We start from the raw sequence: 19,987 nt of genomic DNA on the forward strand, positions 1-19,987 counted from the left end.
CCAAATTCTCTTTTCCACACACCCACATCTAGCAAAGTCTGACACTGCCGCCAGCCCACCTTCCCCTGTGCCGGCACAAGCGGTTGTGTGTCTGTCCATACAATGAATGGCATTGGATGAGGAAGCCCAGAAGAAAGCTGCTTTCAATGCAAGTCATTTCCCAGACCTCTGCAGCCCACTAATATTTGCAATGGCAGAAGTGTGTGTGGCAGAAACTGACACAGAAGGACAGCAATGGGGAGAGGAGTGATGCTGCATCTTCAGTAGCAATGGTTGAGAGCAGACACAAAAATACATCCTGAACAGCAGCCAGTCACTCCCCCTCTGCCTCTCAGGACTTTTATTACTTTTGAAACCTTTCCATACTTTCCACAGAGTCATGGAGCAGCTGAAGCTGCAAAGCACCTCCAACGTGCCCCTGCACACAGCAGGGCAGCTGCCAGGGCATCCAGCTTGATGCCTCCAGGGATGGAGGCTCCCTGACATCCCTAGGCAACCCGCACAGCTTTCCATCGCCCTTCTGCTCCAATCTGTGCAAAACTTGTTCCAATATTAGAGCAATAACACAGGAAAGAAGAAACAAAGCATCAGGTGCTTATGGCCACTTTGTTCAGCTGCTAAGGGAGGTTACAAAGCACATGGTGCAAAGGTATCCAGTAGCCCTGACTAGGAAAGTGGGTCTGGCATGAAGCATTTGGACACTTGTAGTTGCTTTGCCAGAGTAAATGAACCCACAGGACTTGTGATGGACTCCTAGAGCAGTTAGTTAGCTGTGCAGACAGTGAAGGAACAACGGGACAAGGGGAAATGGTTTCACACCACAAGAGGGAAGATTTAGTCTGGATATAAGGAGAAGTTCTTTATGGTGAGGGTGGTGAAGCACTGGCACAGGCTGCTCAGAGAGGTGGTGGCTGCCCCATTCTTGGAGAAACTTCCAACCCAAACCCAAACCATTCAGTGATTCCAGGAGATGTAGGGGAGCAATTTCTCAGCTGCTGTTCTGCAGCCCTGCAGCATTCTGTTCTGCACCAGCCTCATCTCCATGCTTCCTCCCCATGACCAGCAGAAGGCTTTCAACTCAAGAGGAGGCCACAAAGTGCTGGAGAGAGGATGAAACTACTGGGAGCATCATATAAAAGAACACTCCACATTCAGCTGTCAGGCTCAGGACAGGCTGCCCTATGGCAGGCAACAGGTGTGCTATGCACAGAAAAATAAGGCTTTAATCCACATTGCCACAGCCTGAAACCTGTCAGAAAAGACATGCAGGATGCACATCAGCAGAGCAGCATCTTTACTGCTTGCTCACAACTTATGGGGTTTGTTTTTAAAATGTTATTTAGTCTAGGGGCAGTCGAGGTCTCTTCCCCAGCAGGCTGACAAGGTGGCACGTCCTGGTGGTTGGTTTCTTCCCAAAATACATACCCCAGAAACTGGCCTGAGAAGCATCCTGGGCTGGCTGTGCAGGAAGGTTAAAATAAAACAAAAAGAAAAGAAAAAAACAAACAAAAAAGCAATCAGATTGTCAGAATTGTCTGCCTACATAAAGAGGAGTTTGGCTTTGTACACAGCTTGCTTCCCCTGTGCTTTTAAACACGGTGTGTCCTGACACTGAAACCTGTCCTTCTGGTCAGCATTAGAAGCTGCAAAAAGAGTGATGTGACAACTGTAGGCACCAAGTGGGACTCTCAGAGAAGAGGAAAGCACTCAAGTAATAAACAATACTTGGTGCAGTAGGGTAGCTTTTGTCAGGCAGCTGCAAAGAAACATTTAATAGCTAAGGGCAGGAAGCAGAGAACAAATTCAGAGCACAGAATACATGACAGTGAAGAAGGTAAATCATTATGGACTAACCTGATTCCCAGTGCTCCCTTTTTGAGTTGCATATGAAGTGTGAAGACATTCAACACCACTTAATGTGACACCGTGTGTGCCACTCAAAACAGGACATTTACCACCCACAGCAGTTGCATTCCTCGTGGTATTGGAGGTATTTCCCACACTAAGCGTGAGGAAGACCACAAATACCGCACTGAAGGACAAGGTTGTGGCGTGGAAAACTTTACCTTTCTTTTCAACGGGATGAAAAGTGAGACCACAACATTTTAAGAGTAAAAAAAAGGCTATTTCTGGCATCACACAAGTTAGAGCCAGCTACAAGGCTTTAGATATTTGTGGAGGATTCTCCCCTTAATCTCAAGCTGAGGAGAATTGAGAGACAGGAAACAGGGTGGGATCTTCCACATCCCAACAACAACAGGAGCAGAGCTCAGCTCCCAGCCCACACCACGCAGCTGCTCGTACCTGGGGACGAAAACCTCATTGTGAAGGTAGTTCTCAAAGGTCTTGCGGAAAGCAGACTCCTCCAGCTCCTTCTGGATCTGAGAGTCAGTTTTAGGACAGGAACAACATTCTCCACTGACATCCTCACTTTCGCTTTGGTTATACTTCTGAGGGTCTTCAGATTCAAAAGGAGGAGACCACGTCCTTGAGGGCAGTTTTAATCCTAAGGACAAAACAATTTTACTATCGCTCATGCTTGGCATACCAGAAGTAGATGTTTGATCCTACCAAGATCCAAAACGAGCGTACACAAAATTCATGGCACATTCTGCCTCCCACACTTTCATATCTAGGGTCACATTCCCTCTCTTATGACAGGGCTCTGATTCAGATCTGTGCTAACTCTGAAATGAAGCTCAGATGTCACTGTTGCCAGATTTCTACCCCTGTTCCCTTCAGTTTGGGAACACGGGGTGGCAGATTCTGGGAGTTCTCAGTGGAATTATGAATCCTAAAAGCATTCCAAACCCCACAGCACAAAACGCCTTCAAAAACTAACTTGGCCACTGATCCCCAGAAGTACTGCAATGTTTTACTCTGCTTTTCCACAGCCGTTATTAAACTTGAAGCTCAGTTTAAAAAGAACAAGTGCAGAAGGGAGATCCAAAAAACACATATTTGATTACTTTGTGCCAAAAGGGTTTTGAAGATCTTTTGCACATGACTTAGCAATAGCGAATAATGTAACTGAATGGTCTAACACAACTGTGTCTCAAATTCTTTTTTGAACAACAGCACCAGAGCATCTCCAAAGTGCATGAAAAATCCCCATAAATGCTGAGACAGCTCCACCATCTGGAAGGCCTGAAAGAAGGGCACAGAGAGAGAACTGGAACTCACCCTTTAAGCAGTAATCAAGTTCATAAAGCTCACTGTCTTCCGCCTGCTGCTGCCAGAACACCAGGTAGTGTGTGATGTTGCCGTTGGGCTCCGAGGGCGGCTTCCACTTCAGGATGATTTGGGATGAAGAGTTGGAAACAGAAATTGGATCTAATGGGACTGACGGAACTGTGTGGGTGGAAAAGGGACAGAGGTCACTTCCACAGCTCTGTGACAGCTCCACAAGTGAGCTCCCTTTCCCACGAACAAAGGCAGGACATGCAGTGCACACGGGCTGTCACCCACGGCCACATGAACCTGAGGGAACAAGAGCACAACGGTGCTCTCTCCTCGCTCAGGGAAACACACATTATTCCATTTCTTTAGGAACACCTTCCCACAAAGGGAGAGCAACACCAGCAGAGTTCCACAGACATGGCCCTACTGTGACTACCCACCAGAAGTCAGCTTTTTATTCGCAGTGCAACATTAAGTCAATGAAACTGACCTGTAGCGTTGGTCTGGACGTAGATGATCTCACTCTTTGCACCGTATGTCCTTCGTTCATCTGAGAAGGTGACCAGAGTTTTAACAAACACAGCATACTGTGTCCATGGTTTCAGGCCCCGCAGCAGCCAGCCTGGCTGGGCCTGGGCTTTGGGCTCGTTGGACCGCGGCGGTGGGTCCACATCCACGACCGTCCAGCTGTTCGAACCACAGGCATCCTGCCCATCAAACTCCGTCACGTTTTGGTATGGACTTAAAAACAAACAAAAATAAGCCTCAAGTTAACAGAATCCTGACACCGAGCTTTTGGAGACATGGTGTCTGAAGGCATCCCTCACCCTCACATAAATTCTAATGATCTCATCCTGCATATCCTGTGTATTCTAGAAATAAAGCTTAGGGAGCTTTGTAACCCAGTCTCCTACCAGCACCACACATCAGGTACAGCTCCACACACAACCCAACCTCAATCTCAGCTAATTATTTTCAGCTGTGTGAAAACCAGTTTGGCAAAACCAACTTTTAAAAGTGTTTCCCATGTAAAGGGGAATAAATAACTGGAGACAGTGGGGAGATGGTTGGGATCTGTACACCTGGAGCAGCTGGAACAACTGATGTTGGGGTTGCTCTTAAATGAGGGATTTTGACTTTATACAACTCATTTAAGCCAGGGAATGTAATTAATACTTATATAAAGGGCAACATTGGAAACTTAAGCGTGGTCTCTGTGATTGTCTGACTCCTAATTAGCTACGACCACAGCAGTCTTAATGTCTACTCTTCAATGCCAAATGTCATTTGTGGAAGCCCAGCATTGGCTGGGCTGTTGTTTTGTAGCCCAACCATTGGTTGCTCAAGCTCCCCTCTCCCTGAGCTGCCACTTACGCCTCTTTGTAAAAGAGCATAAATCCCAGGAGGTCACGGAAATCAGGAGGCCAATACGGCTCCCACTTCAACAGGATCTTGTCATGGGATGTTCTAATGGAAGAGAACTTCAGCAATTCATTTTCACCTACAACAAAATAGAAATGATGATCGTTTTGTTAACGCTGAGAGAAAGTTTTCTATTTTTCAGTACTGCAGAACTTTCTGTCCTCTGGGGAAAAATATGAGAACCTTGATATTGAGAACTGCTCATTAAAAACTTATCTTACGTCGATGCTATCCCTGCCCTAAGCCAGGGGTTGGAACAGATGACCTCCTGAGGTTCCTGCCAGCTTACATTTTTCTACGACTCTATGAAAATAATCCTATAAAAGCTGAACTGAGTTTTACTGAGTGTGAAATCTAAAGGCAATGTGCTTTAAAATTCACGACAAGACAAACACACAGAGACCCGGTAATGGGGTCTGCATCCATTCTGTAGGCACCGCCTCGCCCAGGGGCAGCACGCTCCCTTTGCAAACAGCAGCTCAGGACAACAAACAGTTGCAGGAGGGGTGGAGCATTGATTCTCAAGGGAAGCATTACCATACGGAATGTCCAAGCAGCCCAAGGACAAACTGCACAGCCCTGATGGGATTTGCCACTCCTGCAGTAGCTGCACACGGGGTGAAGAACATTCACTTTGCTGTCCACACATCCAGCACAAACAAGGTGTTGTGTCTGGGAGTTGGTTGTGTGTGTGTTTTTTTTTTGTAAACAGGATGCTGCCAATGTGAAAACTAAAGTTGAACCATAAAATCATAAAGCCAAACACACCAGCAACGTGTGGTCTGAGGTGGAGGGTGGCACGGAGAGCAGCACAGCAAGGCAGGGTTAAAGCTGGCATGGAGAAATGTGACCCTGTGGTTCAGCTGCCTTCAGCACAAAGCAACCAGCCAGCCTGGGAGCTGCAATGCCACAGGAGAGCTGGACCTGAACCCCAAATCCAGCCTCATCCTGAATGTGGGAAGGCCTCACTGCTGTCTCAAGGGAGGAGATGACCTTTTCAGACAGCTCACTCCTTGTGCTGCCTTCACTCTGCCCAAGCAGAGCTGCGATAGCCCCGAGGCTGCGGCTCAATGCGTGTTTTCGCAGTTTTTAGGTAGGTAGTCATTATGTTCCTCACTCCCCACCATGCTGGCAGGTCTGCATGTGTTGATATGTGGCAAACCAGATCAAGAAAACGATTCATCTGAAAGCCCTCCAGTTGTTATATTTGTTCACTAATGGCTACCTAGTATAACAAAGGGACAGAATGGAAGCGTGCAAGCTGTGAAGAGAGTAGGGAACTGAAACCACAGCACAACAGATGCTGGGGGTTTTAGTGGCAATATTTGCATCAGCAGCACATGGTTGGAACAGATGACCTCAGCGGTCCCTTCCAACCTTACTGATCCTGTACCATCCTGCCCTTGATCCTGTTCTTGCATGCGTTAAAAACTGTGTGAGCCTACACAACAAATCAGAGCAGAGATGCAAGAAAGATAAGTACAACTAAGCAGAAATGGCTGTTTTTAACCCCAGATTACCTCTTTGATCTGGTTCACATGGAACAGGGATTGCATGTGGCACAGACTGGGAACAAACAGCAGGGCTTGGAGTGCAGGAGGGATGAAATTCTGGCAGCACTGCTGTCAAAATACGTGGTGACACAACTACACGTTCGGGGGTGTGCCTCTAGTTGAGGTATCAAGTACCAGTGCCCCTCTGCCCTTTAGCTGTGCCAATACAGGTGCCGGGTTATTGCTCTCATCAAAGGAAACTGTTCACTTAAAAACCTTAAAAATGCTCAGAAAAACATAATAAAAATTGTGGAAAAAAAATTCTGAGAGTTGTCATAGCAACTCCCTCAGATGGCTCCAAGAACAGCAAAAACCCAGCCCCTCCACACTGTTCATTCTGTGTTCCTTCTGCCACCTCATGACATGGGAAAAGAAGATGATGACTCTTAATTGGGCGCTCAGCAGTAACACAAGGTCCTGGTTTGGACTGAGGTTATGTTGTGCTCAACTCTTCAAAGGGACACAACAATACACTCAGCCCTGAAAATCTCACAGCTGAGCACACAAAGAGAAAACTTCTGAGGACCGAAGCTGGCAAGATGGGCTCCTGGCCAGAGGCAGCACCCAGGAGTGCTTTACTCATGGCATGCTGACAGTGCCCCTGTGCTGTACAAGCAAGTGGCCAGTCACATGCCTGGTGCTTTACCAAAAGGACAAGGACAGTCCCTGGACAAAAATCACACGCTAGGCTGAAGGCGTTAAGAGCATGAGGTTAGCAAAGACAGAGGGAAAGGAAAGTGATCTGACTGCCAATGCATTCTGAAATTTCCTTACATGAGGCTTGGTCACCATTCGTCTTCAGGGCTATGTCATTCCTCTCCTGACGCCCCTTAGTCCCAGAGATCTCCTCCATCTTGTGGATTTCTGACAAACACAGTTTAGGATTATAATGGAAGAAGAGTTTGCCTCGTGCTATCGTGAGGTTGTGTTTACTCCAGTCCCAGAGCTGGCGAAGATTCTGGTTGTCCAAGGCATAAAATGAATAATTTCTGAAAGCAAAGGAAAATGTGTGTTAGTAGGGGATCTGCCAACTGCCCTTCCCCATGTGCCACCCCCTGACCCAAACACCACATAAAAACAAATGCAAACTATCTTCCCTGGTAGGCCACAATCCACAGGCAGGGATTGTTTATCAATACGAATCACCCTGATAGTGCTGGCATTGTTTATCAATACGAATCACCCTGAATTCTGGCACTCCTGACACTTCAAAGTAGTAAAGTCAGATATCTTTTGAAAGAACTCACCCAGCTTCTAATGTTTCTCCTCTAATCAGATGTAGTTTACGAAAAAAAGAAAGAGAAACCAAGGCATAAGATCGGCGGATTTTTAGGTAACCTGAGATTTCTTCTATCAAGCCAAGATTCGCTTCTAGCTCAGCTGCTATGTTATCTAGGGAGAGGAAAACATCGGTTTTAGTTTTCTGATAATACAGGGGGGAACACTGATATCAGAGCCCAAAGAGATGGATTGGAACTGATCTATGTCAATCCAAAAGACCTTAGAAAAATCACTCAGCAAAAAAACAACAACCCCTCATGAACGTGAGAGGAACTTTTGCTTTGCTGTTATTTCTCTCTCAGATTCAAAATGGCCAAAGCAGAAAAGCAACGCCCCAGGTCATGGGTGGTGTCATATTCAGCAGTCTCACATCCAGTGCTCCCTACACCCTCACTCATGCACAACTTACTTCCTCCACGGATATTTATAACCAAGCTTCCATTAACAACTGTGCAGCCACGGAGCTCCTGTGCCGACGTCACCGAATCAATAGTCTTCTCTTTCCCATAGTCACAAACCTTTGGACAGGGCCCTGCACAGGGAGTGCAGTGCAAGCTGAAAAACAGAGAGTCAAGAATGCAGGTGAGACACAATGTGAAGAATAAACTCTGGGTCGTCTCCAGCAGTTCTTCAATAAACTCAAAGCAGAACCATCCCCACATGCCATGGGATTCACTCGAGGTGTGCAACACGTGGCCCTGAGAAACTCCAAATAACTGCTGATTATCCTTAAAATTGTCAATTAAATATTGTGAACTCTGTTCTGAGTGGCCTGGCCACCAGGACGCTGTACAGTGCTACCCCTACCCGGGGCCTCCAGACCAAGAAATCTAATGCCTGCTCTCCAATCACAGAGCAAGAACCATTGAGCAGAGTTGGCTGCTCATCTGGGAATCCTCTGATTAAGGACTGTATACGTGGTTGTATTGAAAAAGGCAGGCAACACGTGCTCTGTGCTCCAGGGAAATGCTTCTTAAATGGCAGCAAGAAAGATGTCTGCTTTCCTCGGTCATAACACCATGAGAATGTGTTCCCAACTTATTTGGAGAAATAAATGCTCTAGGAAAAGCCCAGCGTTGTGAGGTCCCACTGACAGCAGCCTGGAACAGGAGAGAGGAGATGGCTGCAGCTACACAACAGCGTATCTACTCTGCGGGCTGCTGGATCATTCTTTTGAAAAGCAAAAGAGGAAACAGAACACAAAGTCCTGTTAGAGTGAATTCCCCGAAACTGTTACTGCAGGAGCAAATGCATGTGAGCACAAAGCTAGCAATATTCATAGGAAATCTGACTCATCTCAATACATAGTGCTATTGTGGGACAAACAGCAAAGTTTACAGCAATATAAAGCTCAACAACATTGATTATATCATTTCTTTGCTGAAAAAACCTGGGAACAAGTGGAACGGCTGGTCCCTGCTTTGACTCGTGCTATGGTTGTTTGTCCATTTCTGTCTGGCACAACCTGAACCTGCTCCATCAAAGTAATTACGGGGATGAGGGACAGACATTCTAAGAACGGCCCAATCTAAACGTGCTGTGCTCTCCTGATTAGACACAACTTCTCCCCACTCTGCTCAATAACAAGGCTTCCTGCTCTGAGGGCTGACTGCAGGGGAAGGCACGCAGGGCTGCTGAGGCCGCTCTGTTCTCCACCTCCCACCTCCCTCTTGGTTACAGGAGGACCCCTCTGACCTGAACACACTCCTCCCTCTCTTCCAGCCTTCCTCCCCCACTGTTTTTATCCAGGCTGGACAGTGAGCAAGTGAGGTCAAATGAAGCACAGCATACAGTAGGTAAGCCTGCCTGCTTCTAATGGCTTCAACTAGCAAGGTATTAGTTTGCAAACCATCTTAAAGCAGAGCAGGTAATGGTCACAGACACTCAAACACCAGAATCTTGCTCTCGACACAGACCACAAATCCACCAGCCCCAAATGAAAGGAAAGCACAGGATGAACCACCAGACCAACACGCAGCCCGCAGCCTCACACTTACTTGCTGGAATTCATGATGTACCCCGATGGACACTCGTGGACACACTCGTTGTTGTGGATGACGTGGCAGCCCGACTCGCGGGCGCTCTTGCACTTGTTGTGCAGCTCCTGGCAGAAGCTGAAGGTGACGCAGCGCCAGCCTTCGAAGCGGTAATACCCGGGTGGGCACGTCTCCACGCACGTCCCGTCCAGGTAGAAGTTGCGGCACGCCACGCACCGCTCCGCGTTGTTGGGCTCCGTGCAGTCCCCGAGGCACTCGCTGTGACAGCACTGCCCGTCCGACGTGCAGCCCTGGGACTTGCAGGCGGGTGGGCAAACTGCAGAGTGAGAAGGGACAAAGCTGAGTGATGGGATCAGCACAGCCTGAGCAGTGACTGTGTGCCGTCCCACCGCCCCGCAGCTCCCTGCAAAGGGCCAGCCCTGGAGTGCACCACTGCTGCACCCTCACTTCTCAGCTGCAAACTCAGGTTTTTTTACTGTTTCAGACCATGTTAAATGAAATGTACAGGAAGGTAAAAATAAGATGAAGTATCCCCAAACCTTCCTCAAAAGAAAATCTGCAGATGGAGTAAAGGAGCCGCTCCTCTCCTCTATAACCCCTCTCCCCTGTAACACTTCTCCCCCCCTTGCAGCCTCTCTCCCCCACAGCCCCACACAAACCATGCCCAAGGGGTGTGTGGCCCGTTTCCCATCCATGCGGTGCTGGAGGGGCTCACTCTGGGGAGGCTCCAGCCACACTGATGCACCACACTGTTATTTTTAACTCCTGGCAGATACGTGCCAGCTCTCAGTTGGAGCTCAGCATGCCGGTCCCGTGGCATTACGTGCTGCTGAGGTCCCATCAGAGCAGTGGGGAAGCGAAGCCCGTGCTGCAGGGCTGCAGAACTGAGCGTGTCAAATGGCCCGAGCAAACAGCAGCAGTGGGTGGGATGGTGCAGATGAGCAACTTCTGCTTCATCACAGCAAACGAATCCTTCCAAAAATAGGAGCTGGCTGCAGCTGAAGCTCCATCCTAAGGTCGGTCTGACCCCGAACATCCGCTGCTCCCCCACCAGCCACACCACAGGTATTGCACTGTGCATCCCCAGATCCACCCGTTGAGATGAAGCACAGAGTGCATTCCAAATTCACTGTGTATGCAGAGCTCTCACCCTTCTCCAGTGCTTTGTCTCATCTGTGAACTCATCACTTAGAAATGGCAAAGGATGGAAGTGCAGCAGGCAAGGAAAGCAGCCTGCAGATGGTACCTCACAGCAGAGCAAACTAAACGAGAGGCTTCTTCCAAAACAACAGCTCTACGCTCTCTGAGGCCGTGCACAGAGCTCTGGCAACAGATGTCACGGCTGCAGTTTATTAGAGATATTGGCAACAGGAGGACGCAGACAGAAAATTCCAGAATTTCATCCAAAGCATCTATCAAATGTTCGGGTCGTGGGATGAAATCTCACTGTGAGGCACAGGGCACCTCCTCTGCCCCACACAACAGCTCCAATTGCAATGGAAACCAATCTGCAAAGTGCTCTGCTTACTTACAGGTCTTTAAACTCAGCTGCACACATTCATAGGGCAGAAACCACCCAAACTCTCAATTCTGAAGGCTTTTCGAAGGTACAGCTAAACTATTTTTCACTTGTTCTGGATGTTTTTCTCTCTTTCCTGCTCTAAGAGCTCAGATGTGTAAAAGAGCCTGAAGACAACCAGGCAGCCAAGGCAACACTGCTATTCCCTCCATTACACGCTCCATACATTGTCAGTCACTACTCTGTGCGAATGCTCGGCAGCACAGACCCAACCAGGTGACAAACACACAAACCCAAGCACACACACTGGGACGCACCACCATTTCTGAGCACCTGAGAACCTTATAGAAACCTCACCAGCATCTCTTGCCCCCACTTGTGCCCCCTTGCAGCCCCCACACCAGAAGGAGGGCAGCAGATCCATGCTGGGCTGGGGGGAACGCAGGCCCTGAGCTGTTGGTCGGAGCAGATCAATGTTTAACCAGCAATGACGGCACGCTGCAGACCTGGGATGCAATGTGTTGTGCAAAGCCTTCTGACTGCAGATCCAGGCGGGCACTTCTGTGTGCAGCTGAGGCCCAGCAAAGGGGCACAGAGGCAGCGGAGTCAGCGCGAAGGAATTCCCACCTGCAGGGCCCTCCCTTCTGGGCCTCAGGTGGGAGAGGAACACATGGAACTGTGAGCACAACCAGCACCAGTGGCCAGAGGAGCCGTGCTGAGCAGGAGAGTCAATCAGCACTGGGCTGTCAGGCTAATTAACACCATTTGGACATCAAGGTGTGGTTAAAAGCACCTGCGTTAGGTCTTGTTTCTACCCTAACACAACACTAGCAAGAGAATGGGCAAAGTAAAATACACTAAAAGTCACTCTGGGCGAGCTCTGCTTTCCCTTTGAGACCACACAAAGCGGACTCAAGGCCTTGCAATCAGAGCTCCAACTGAAGTGTTATTTATATAATAGGAGATTGCAGCACATCACGCCCTGACCCCTCCGAGCCGCACGTTGGGAGCGCTGGGAGCTCCATCCTCACACAGGAACAGATAAAATTAACTGCAGGTGCCTCCCTTCCCACAGATTGCAGCTTCCAAAAACAACACGCTGTTACTACAACATAAAGGAAACGTTTCCCATTGACATTTCTCCGAGACAATATTACAGTTCTTATCTCACGTATCTGGAAGGATAAGAGGAGCCTTGTGCTGCTTCCAGCCTCTTTCATAAGTGACGCGCTTGGATGAAGCCACAGTGAATGGCTCACAAGTTCCAAGTGGGACCCCTGAGGGGCTGCATCCCAACCAGCAGTGGGACATCCCAGCACCACCACGGGTTAGCAAAGATAAAGGAGTTTGGGGCTGATATTGGAGGATGGGGGCTGCGGGAAGAAGTGGGTGCATGGAGATAGGAGCAGGTTGAGCTCTGGTGCTGATATGGGAGCGGGGCGGATGAAGGCGGACCTTCAAGGAGCTGTCTCCTCCACGCTGACCTTCTGCTGATTGCACTGTGCAGGAAATCACTGTTGTTATTCCCATGGAGTTTTTCCCAAATAGAGAATTTTACTGATATATAATTTTTGCCAAGGAATACAGAAAACTTACCACGAGGAACTGACACATGTCTGTAAATAGGCACATAGACACCTTTTAATATATATGACAATAAATACAGGGTCAGGGTGAGCAGCTCTGCCTGACCCCACACTGACCGCAGCCTCAGCACCCAGATCCTTCTGTGTCCCCCTCCTCAGGTTCTCATCCCACTCCCCTCCCACCCCAGCTATGTACAGGGGAAGCAGAAGCCCCTCCTTGGGTGTGCAGGGCATGGAGCAAAGACAGCCCAGCACTCACAGCATGGCAGCGAGCAGCCTGGGCCTCCCCGAGGTGGGGGGGGTCACTGCCCCAGAACTACAGAGATGTGGCACTGAGGGACCTGGGTAGTGGGCACAGGGCTGCGCTGTGCCTGGGGATCTTAAGAGGTCTTCTCCAACCTTTATGACTCTGGGAACAAAGCAGTTCTCTCTGATGAGACCTGGGAAACAAAGCTGAAATATAAAATGAAAATGCAGCTCAAGAGCAGCTCTGCTTTCACTCCTCCGGCACCTTTCAGAACCCACGAGCAGGTAAAAACAACTCCTGGAACCTGGCTAAAGTGGCAATCGAGTCGGCAATTGAGATCAAAACAGCCAAACATGGAGTTTGATTTGAAAACAGCAGCGCCGTTAAGGGTACAACAAGTATCACAAAGTGCACGTGGGGACAACAGTGAGAGCTGTGAATACCTCTCCCAGTGCCCACAGCACTGCTGCTGTGCTGCTCCCTGGCACGCAGTGAGCTTGCTCCTTGTGCTGTGTGTTCAGTTAGAGGCACGCTTTGTGCAGGGATCCTTACTTGTCTGGTTTGTTTTTTCAGCCCCAAACTGACACTACGTCTCCATGCAGAGCCTGGAGCCCTCGGGCAGTTATCACTAAACACAGTGATACCAACACAACCATTGCTGCTCTTGGCCCGGATGGTGGCTTACAGATGAACAACGTCAGGAACCCCACTGTCCCTGCAGTACGTGGGGGCTGCGAGGTTCCCAGCCCCAATCCCAACAGCAACCTACAGCCTCTGGGAAGGAGACAATGTGATGGTGATGGGCATCAGCCAGGTGGTAACTGCCATCGGCCAACACAGCAGAACAGAGGATTTGTATGGACACCAAGAGCAGAATCTCTGAAAGCGTTTGGTGGCATTTTTCTGCAAACCTTTGCCCATGTTTTCACTCGCACCTTGTTGTTTTTCTTTAAAGTTCAGCCCATGTTACAACCCAAGGATTAGCTTTTATCACTCAATGGTTGACGTGCCACCCGGGAACCTCACAAGAGCTTCCTGTTAATGTTTAACCATACGTTACTCTTTCTGACATACAGAATCTTGCAAACATCCCCCTCTACTTTAACCTCTCCTCATGCTGAGAGCCCAGGAGCATCGCGGTGTGGTGAGGGAGGCACCACGACTGTCCCAAACACACCAGGAGTGCGGTGAGGTTCCCTCCAGCCAACATGGCCAAAGGTCTCTGCTTCCGTTCCCTTCTTCACCGTCAGCATCACACTGTGACCACAACGAAGTGGTGGTGCCTCAGTGCTGAACCACGAAGAGCCCCAAGAGATGAGCACAGAAGTTGGCATCTTACAGACTGAGAAGCAGGGCCACATAAGAGATGAGCAGGAGAGCTTTGCTTCCATGTGCAGTGACAGCTAAAACCCTCCATTTCCCAGACGTAGGTCTAATGCAAACTACTGCTTCTACCTTCCTGGAAAACAAGGAGTGATGTGAGCAAAGAATTATAACCTTTGCCTTCTGGAAAGATAAGAGGGACATAAGGCGGCTCTTCTCAAGGATGTTGGAGTAAACAAGGCACTAAAGAATGAAAGCTAAATTGCCATATTCAGCTTGTGGGGATTAGGAAGACTGCATGTAGGTGCAGGGTGTGAAAAGATGCATAAAATGTCACCGGGGCACAGAAAATAAGTGTCAATTTATACTGGACAGGACGTACAGCATGGAGCAAACAGAAGAGCAGAGCTGTCTGTAACAGAAAGGGAACGCAACGGGAGGAAGTGTAAGATTAACCACAAGGAGATTAAGCTGATAACTAATGATCTACACAGAAATGTCAGACAGAGGTTAAGATTTTAATCTGGACAGATTCCATGGCGTACTCACGAATTGTAAACACAAACACTGGGGTTGAAGTGGTGCTTGAGGATGAAGGTGCTGCAAAGGAGCCAGGGAGGAAGAAGGAACAAAACCTGCAGAGCCCCCACTTTGCTTCCTGGCAGCTGAGATGGGCACAGACACGACTGCAAGGAACCCTCCTGCAGTGCCCATGAGCAGGGTTACTGCTATATCCCAACTATATTTCCCATGGTCTAAGAGGTTTTATGGTTTCCTCTGAACCTACAGCATTTGTCCAAAATCGTCTCTGCGCTGTGGAAAGGATCTCACTACTCAGGATCAAATGCACAGATTATTTGCACCCACATAATGTTCTTTCACACACTAAAGGCACTTTGGCCACATCAGCTCATGTCCATTTATCTACACACCCTCCTCTCTTTGCCCAGAGCTGCAAGCATGCTCTCCACAGTTTATTTCTAGGTATAAGAATTTACTTAGCAGTACTGAAATAGATACTGTTTGCTTGCAGTCCCAGAGCCAAGCAGTTGAGACCTTCCTATGAAACATACTTTGATTTACTATACTTGCCCTTGTCATCTTCAGCGTACCAATAATCCATTTGCCAGCAATTCAATGGAAAACAGTGCAGCCCCACACCAAGCACCAGCACACCTACCTGATGGATCCTTACAACGTTTAGTTTGTGAACTACAGAGCATCTGCTTCTCTAATCAAAGCCCCAAAGGAGACATGATAAAAGCGACAAAAAGTCACACAAAAACAACCCGAAGGGAAAACAAATGACTGCAGATTGGTGCAAAAAACAACCACCCAACAGCTATATTGCACAAGCCGTCCTTAGAGACGACAAATCTATTTCTCCTTGTAAATTATGCAAGAGAAAGCCGTAATTGGAAGGAATTTAATCCCAAACCAGTTGTGCCACCCCAACAAAGAGGCGAACAACGGGGGAACCAAACCTGCTGACGTTACATTAAACCCAGTGGAGATCTCCAATCTTGCTTCCTTTGTGACAAAGGTCAGCTGTCAGAACCATGGAAATTCAGTGTATTTCATGTGTCTTTGACGTGGTTGGGTCTTACAGTGGGACTCGCTGCCACTTGGTTCAATAGCAAAGAAGCAGCAAAAGTCTCACCACCAGCAGTGCTGGGAGCCCTGAAAGCTGAGGCAGACAGAGCCTTATCACCAACACCATCAGCATCATCCACTTCAGAGCAATTAGGACTATTTAGAGCCAGTTTAACTGAGATCATAAGTGTCAGCCTTGACACCTGCTGGTCCATAAATGGGGTAGTTGAAGGGGAACAAACACAAAAACAATCTTTCAGTGGAAAGAGCCCCCTCCAAAAAAGGCTCAGGGACCAGCTTTATGTCCCAAGAAGGTGACGATGTGCTTTGATTCAATCATTGCCTTCACGCTTTCTTTACCCATAGAGTGCGATTGATGTGTTTTGCAGAACAGGCAGGAAGTGCTTCCCTGATCCTCTGGTTTTATGAACATCTTTATTGCTCATCAAGCACTGAAGCCCACGTGTTGCTGTAACACAACATGGACACCTGATGGAGTTGAGGAATCCAGGTGCTAACAGGCGCTGGGTTCCTGATGCCCCCACTGTCCCCTCATGGCTGCAGACTCACATCACCTTCTTCCTGGAAGCCCAGCACTAATTAAGGAGCATAAACATCCCAGCAAGTTCATTCACATCCCTCCAATAGGAACTCGCACACAATTATAGGATACAATTGGGAAGCACGAGCACTGCACTCATACCCAGCCACTGTTACAAGCAGAGAGAAGGGTCAGCACAGCTCCCCGCAGGACACAGCAGCACCCACTGCACCCATCACTGCCCAGAGGCCCCAACACCCACAGCTTTCAGCCACAAGCAGCCCCTGCACTGCTCACACCCAGGAGGTTTTGCCTGCGTGTGTCTTTGCGTTCCTCCTGGTTGTTTTTTAACGAGATTTATTTACAGCAGCAATCCCTGTCAAACACAATTCCTGACAGAGAGATGCTTCAGAGAGCATTGCCAAGGGACAGATTTCAGTTGCTCTTCTCAAAACACACTGAATATACCTCTTTGTACGGACCCAACCGGCTCATGGCCACTGCAGCACCTCCCACAAGACGCTCTTTCAGCACATAATGAAAGATTTAGATTGAAAAGAAAGAACTGCTGCTCTGCCTGTACAGGAGGGGTGAATGGAGGCACACATGGGATGCTCAGAGCTCACCTCACCCAGTGCCCCCAGAACTGGGGATACCTGAGAATGAAACCACCCCCTTCTCCTCCTGCCAGAGATGAACCATCTGCAGGACACCCATGGGTGCTGCTCACACTGGTTAACCCGTTGCTCAGGTTTTTTGCCTCTGCTGCCATGCTCAGAGAGCAGCACTTCCAACAAACCTGCCCACCAAGCCTGCCAGCCTTCCACGTTTTGTCTAATGAGGGCTAAAGCAAGTTCCCTGGCTTAAGCAAACATTACAGCTTGGAAGTGTTCTTCAAGCAGGAAAAACAAGTGTTCTGTCAGAGCACCCTTGGCATGCCAGGCCTGGAAATCACAATGACACCAAGCCAACACTGAAGGCTGACCAGCCCCAAACATCACCCACCATATTGACAGAGTGGCACATGAGGGGTGAAACATTCCATGAGCAGGGAAGGGCAGGAAGGGACAGAATTAATGGGGCAGCTCAGCCCAGCACAGATCAACACTGCTCCAGTGTTAAGAGACATCTGCTCCACAGAACCCAACCATGGGCATCTTCCATGCAGCCCAGCTTGGTTTGTTGGTGCTCCCCTACACCGCTGAGCACCATAAATGTCTTATGAGCTCCTCATAAGCTCAAGTGAATTAACTTGGGATGTGTGGCCATTCGGAGGCATCAGCACAACCCCAGCACTACACACACTTTGAACGCTGTTGCTTGGCAAGGATGGGAACTGACGCCCCAGAGAGATTATCGGGTGTCAACTTCCATCTGGCATTTGTCAGAGCTGGGAAGAAAAAAGGCATTTCTTATCAGATCTTCAAATAAAAGAGCACTTCCACCTCGTGTGGTAGAGACTGGAAACATTGCTTTGTGTGTGAAGCTTTAAAAATATCTTGCCCTTGGGGTTGGCTCGGTCTGTTCAGTGCTCTGAGACCCCTTTCCCATAGAGAGGTAATAAAGCAAAGCTTATGGCTACAGAAATTCCCAGCACATAAAAATTACAGGAAACTGTTGCTAAGTAATATTTCTACCTAAGTAAACATCACAAAACGTTTCCCACACACACCTCTGAACTTTATTATTCAAACCTGCCTTGAAGATGTTCGTATTTTCAGCATTTCTTTTGGCACAGTCCCTTGAAAAGCACTCAGTGCTGGTTCTCAGCAGCTGAAAAACACTTTGGGCTGAGCAATGCTTTGTTGTGCTGTCTGTACCAGGAAACAAAGCGAGCTGCTAAAGCAAACCTTCAGATCCTTACCTGCCCCCCACCTGCCCCATTATTTTTCCTGGATAGGTCACAGGAAAATGAAAGGGAGATCTGGCTGCACCCTTTGTCTCCAGACCTGCTTACACATCAGTCAAAAATCCAGACAAGCATCATTATTTTCATACAGTGACTCTCTGTAGCAGCTCCATTACGTGCCAAGTACTCCAAAAAGGCTCTCAGTTCTACCTGCTCCATTCTACCCACTTCTTCAGCTGGGCCCAATACTTTCATGTACCTTCCATTGCCTTTTATGTACCTCCCACTGCCTTTTAATGGGGTTAACAAATTCCTGATTGCATTAATTGACAGACAGACGAGTTTCCTTTTTAATCATGTGAAAATCACAGAATCACAGAATTACCCGGGTTGGAAGGGACCTCAAGGATCATGTAGTTCCAACCCCTCTGCCTGGCAGGGCCACCAAACAGACACATTTACTAGATCAGGTTGCCCAGGGCCCCGTCCAACCTGGTCTCGAACACCTCCAAGGATGGGGGAAAAGTCTATATACAAACCCCATTGGAGCTGCCCATGCTCCAATGCCTGGCAGCACAAAGTCGCAACATCACAAAGATGGCAGAAACTGATAAAGGTTTCATTCAGGATGAATGGGAGAACTTGGACGTCACCGCGTGCTCCAGGAAGGGCAGCACCCTGTATTCTGGATAACGTGTTCTCCCATCCCAGGAGATGCTCACTGAGGAGCTGTCTGATATTACGGATCCTTTTCCCGTTAAGTTTGATTCAGATGCTCTGCTTTTCCTTCCCGTTACCTCCCTCCACCTCTGGATGACCCAGCACACGAGGAGAAGGTCGAAGCAGGGACTGCTGAAAACATCAGACTGCTTCAGATTACATACGGCCAGAGAGGACAGAGCGCAGAGGGAGCTGGCAGGAAATCCTATTGCAGTGGGAACTGTTCCTTCCGTGGGAGCAGTGACAGACGTACAGGGCTCTTATTGCATTGAGGAAAAAAAATGCCAAATATGAAAATCATGTTTGGCAGATGTGAGCTGAGGTCTGGGACGTGGCATTTCCAGCATTTTTCTTGTCTGGAATCCTCAGCAGAGAAGCTGTGAGTGAAGACACTGCACTGAACTAAGAACCCAATCTCTACAGCAATGAAAATAAGTACATCTGTATTAAAAAACACTTATAAAAACGTGGGCTGAAAAGATAGAGAACCTCCAGAAGAGGCACAGCCTTTGGCTGCCACGAGCAGCACAAGGCTAGACCCAAATTCCAAACCGACTGCATATTTCTCTCCCTTCCTACCCAAAATACAACATGAGTTGGCCTCAGCTGAACGGCTTTTCACTTTTCATACCAACACGAGCGATGCAGAATAAAGGAAAGGAGGGTTCTGGGGAAGCACATCCTCAGCAACACCCACCTGCACGCTGCTATAGGCGGACCCTGTGTGTTCCTTTCTAGACTCCCCAGTATCACCAATTGGCTGTCCCACAGCACACAGCTGCCCACACATTCTTTCAGTTCCTCCACGTGCTGCCCAAGCTCCCATGGCTGCAAGGAGATCTTCCCCTTTGCTGTCGCCTCCAATGTGTTATCAACAACTGAAACACTGCTGGGCTGCACAGTGTGATCCCAAGGGCTGGAGGAGCAGCTCTGAGATAACAGCACGTTGTGACTCAGTCGGTGCTGGAGTTAAATGGGAGATGGGAATTGGCTGAAAGAAGGAGCAGCAAAGGGACATGGGCACAGTGGGCAGGGAGGGCAGGGCCAGGGGATGCTGGGCGCTGCAGCATTCAGTGCTGAGAGGCCCAGATAAGCCACCTGAGTGCAGAGAGATTTGCCCACATTGATGCCCTCGGTCCTAAGTGCCACTGCAAAGCTCTTTAGGCAAAGGGAAGC

At 48.6% G+C, this 19,987-nt stretch overlaps 1 protein-coding gene across 3 annotated transcripts in view; it reads right to left on the minus strand.

The window, feature by feature from the left end:
- Positions 1 to 19,987, minus strand: part of INSR (insulin receptor) — a 38,990-nt gene that overhangs the window by 11,744 nt on the left and 7,259 nt on the right. For all 3 annotated transcript variants that reach the window (XM_015886611.3, XM_015886610.3, XM_085517877.1), the window contains 8 exons: positions 9,434 to 9,749; positions 7,846 to 7,991; positions 7,403 to 7,547; positions 6,930 to 7,144; positions 4,555 to 4,681; positions 3,671 to 3,921; positions 3,184 to 3,351; positions 2,305 to 2,506 (listed from right to left, as the gene is read on the minus strand). In XM_015886611.3, coding sequence (XP_015742097.1) covers positions 2,305 to 2,506; positions 3,184 to 3,351; positions 3,671 to 3,921; positions 4,555 to 4,681; positions 6,930 to 7,144; positions 7,403 to 7,547; positions 7,846 to 7,991; positions 9,434 to 9,749 — 1,570 coding nt within the window. The remainder of the gene's footprint in view (positions 1 to 2,304; positions 2,507 to 3,183; positions 3,352 to 3,670; positions 3,922 to 4,554; positions 4,682 to 6,929; positions 7,145 to 7,402; positions 7,548 to 7,845; positions 7,992 to 9,433; positions 9,750 to 19,987) is intronic.

The sequence above is a fragment of the Coturnix japonica genome, chromosome 16, assembly GCF_054131305.1.
Source record: "Coturnix japonica strain WE chromosome 16, WE-NBRP24, whole genome shotgun sequence".
Taxonomy (NCBI): Eukaryota; Metazoa; Chordata; class Aves; order Galliformes; family Phasianidae; genus Coturnix; species Coturnix japonica.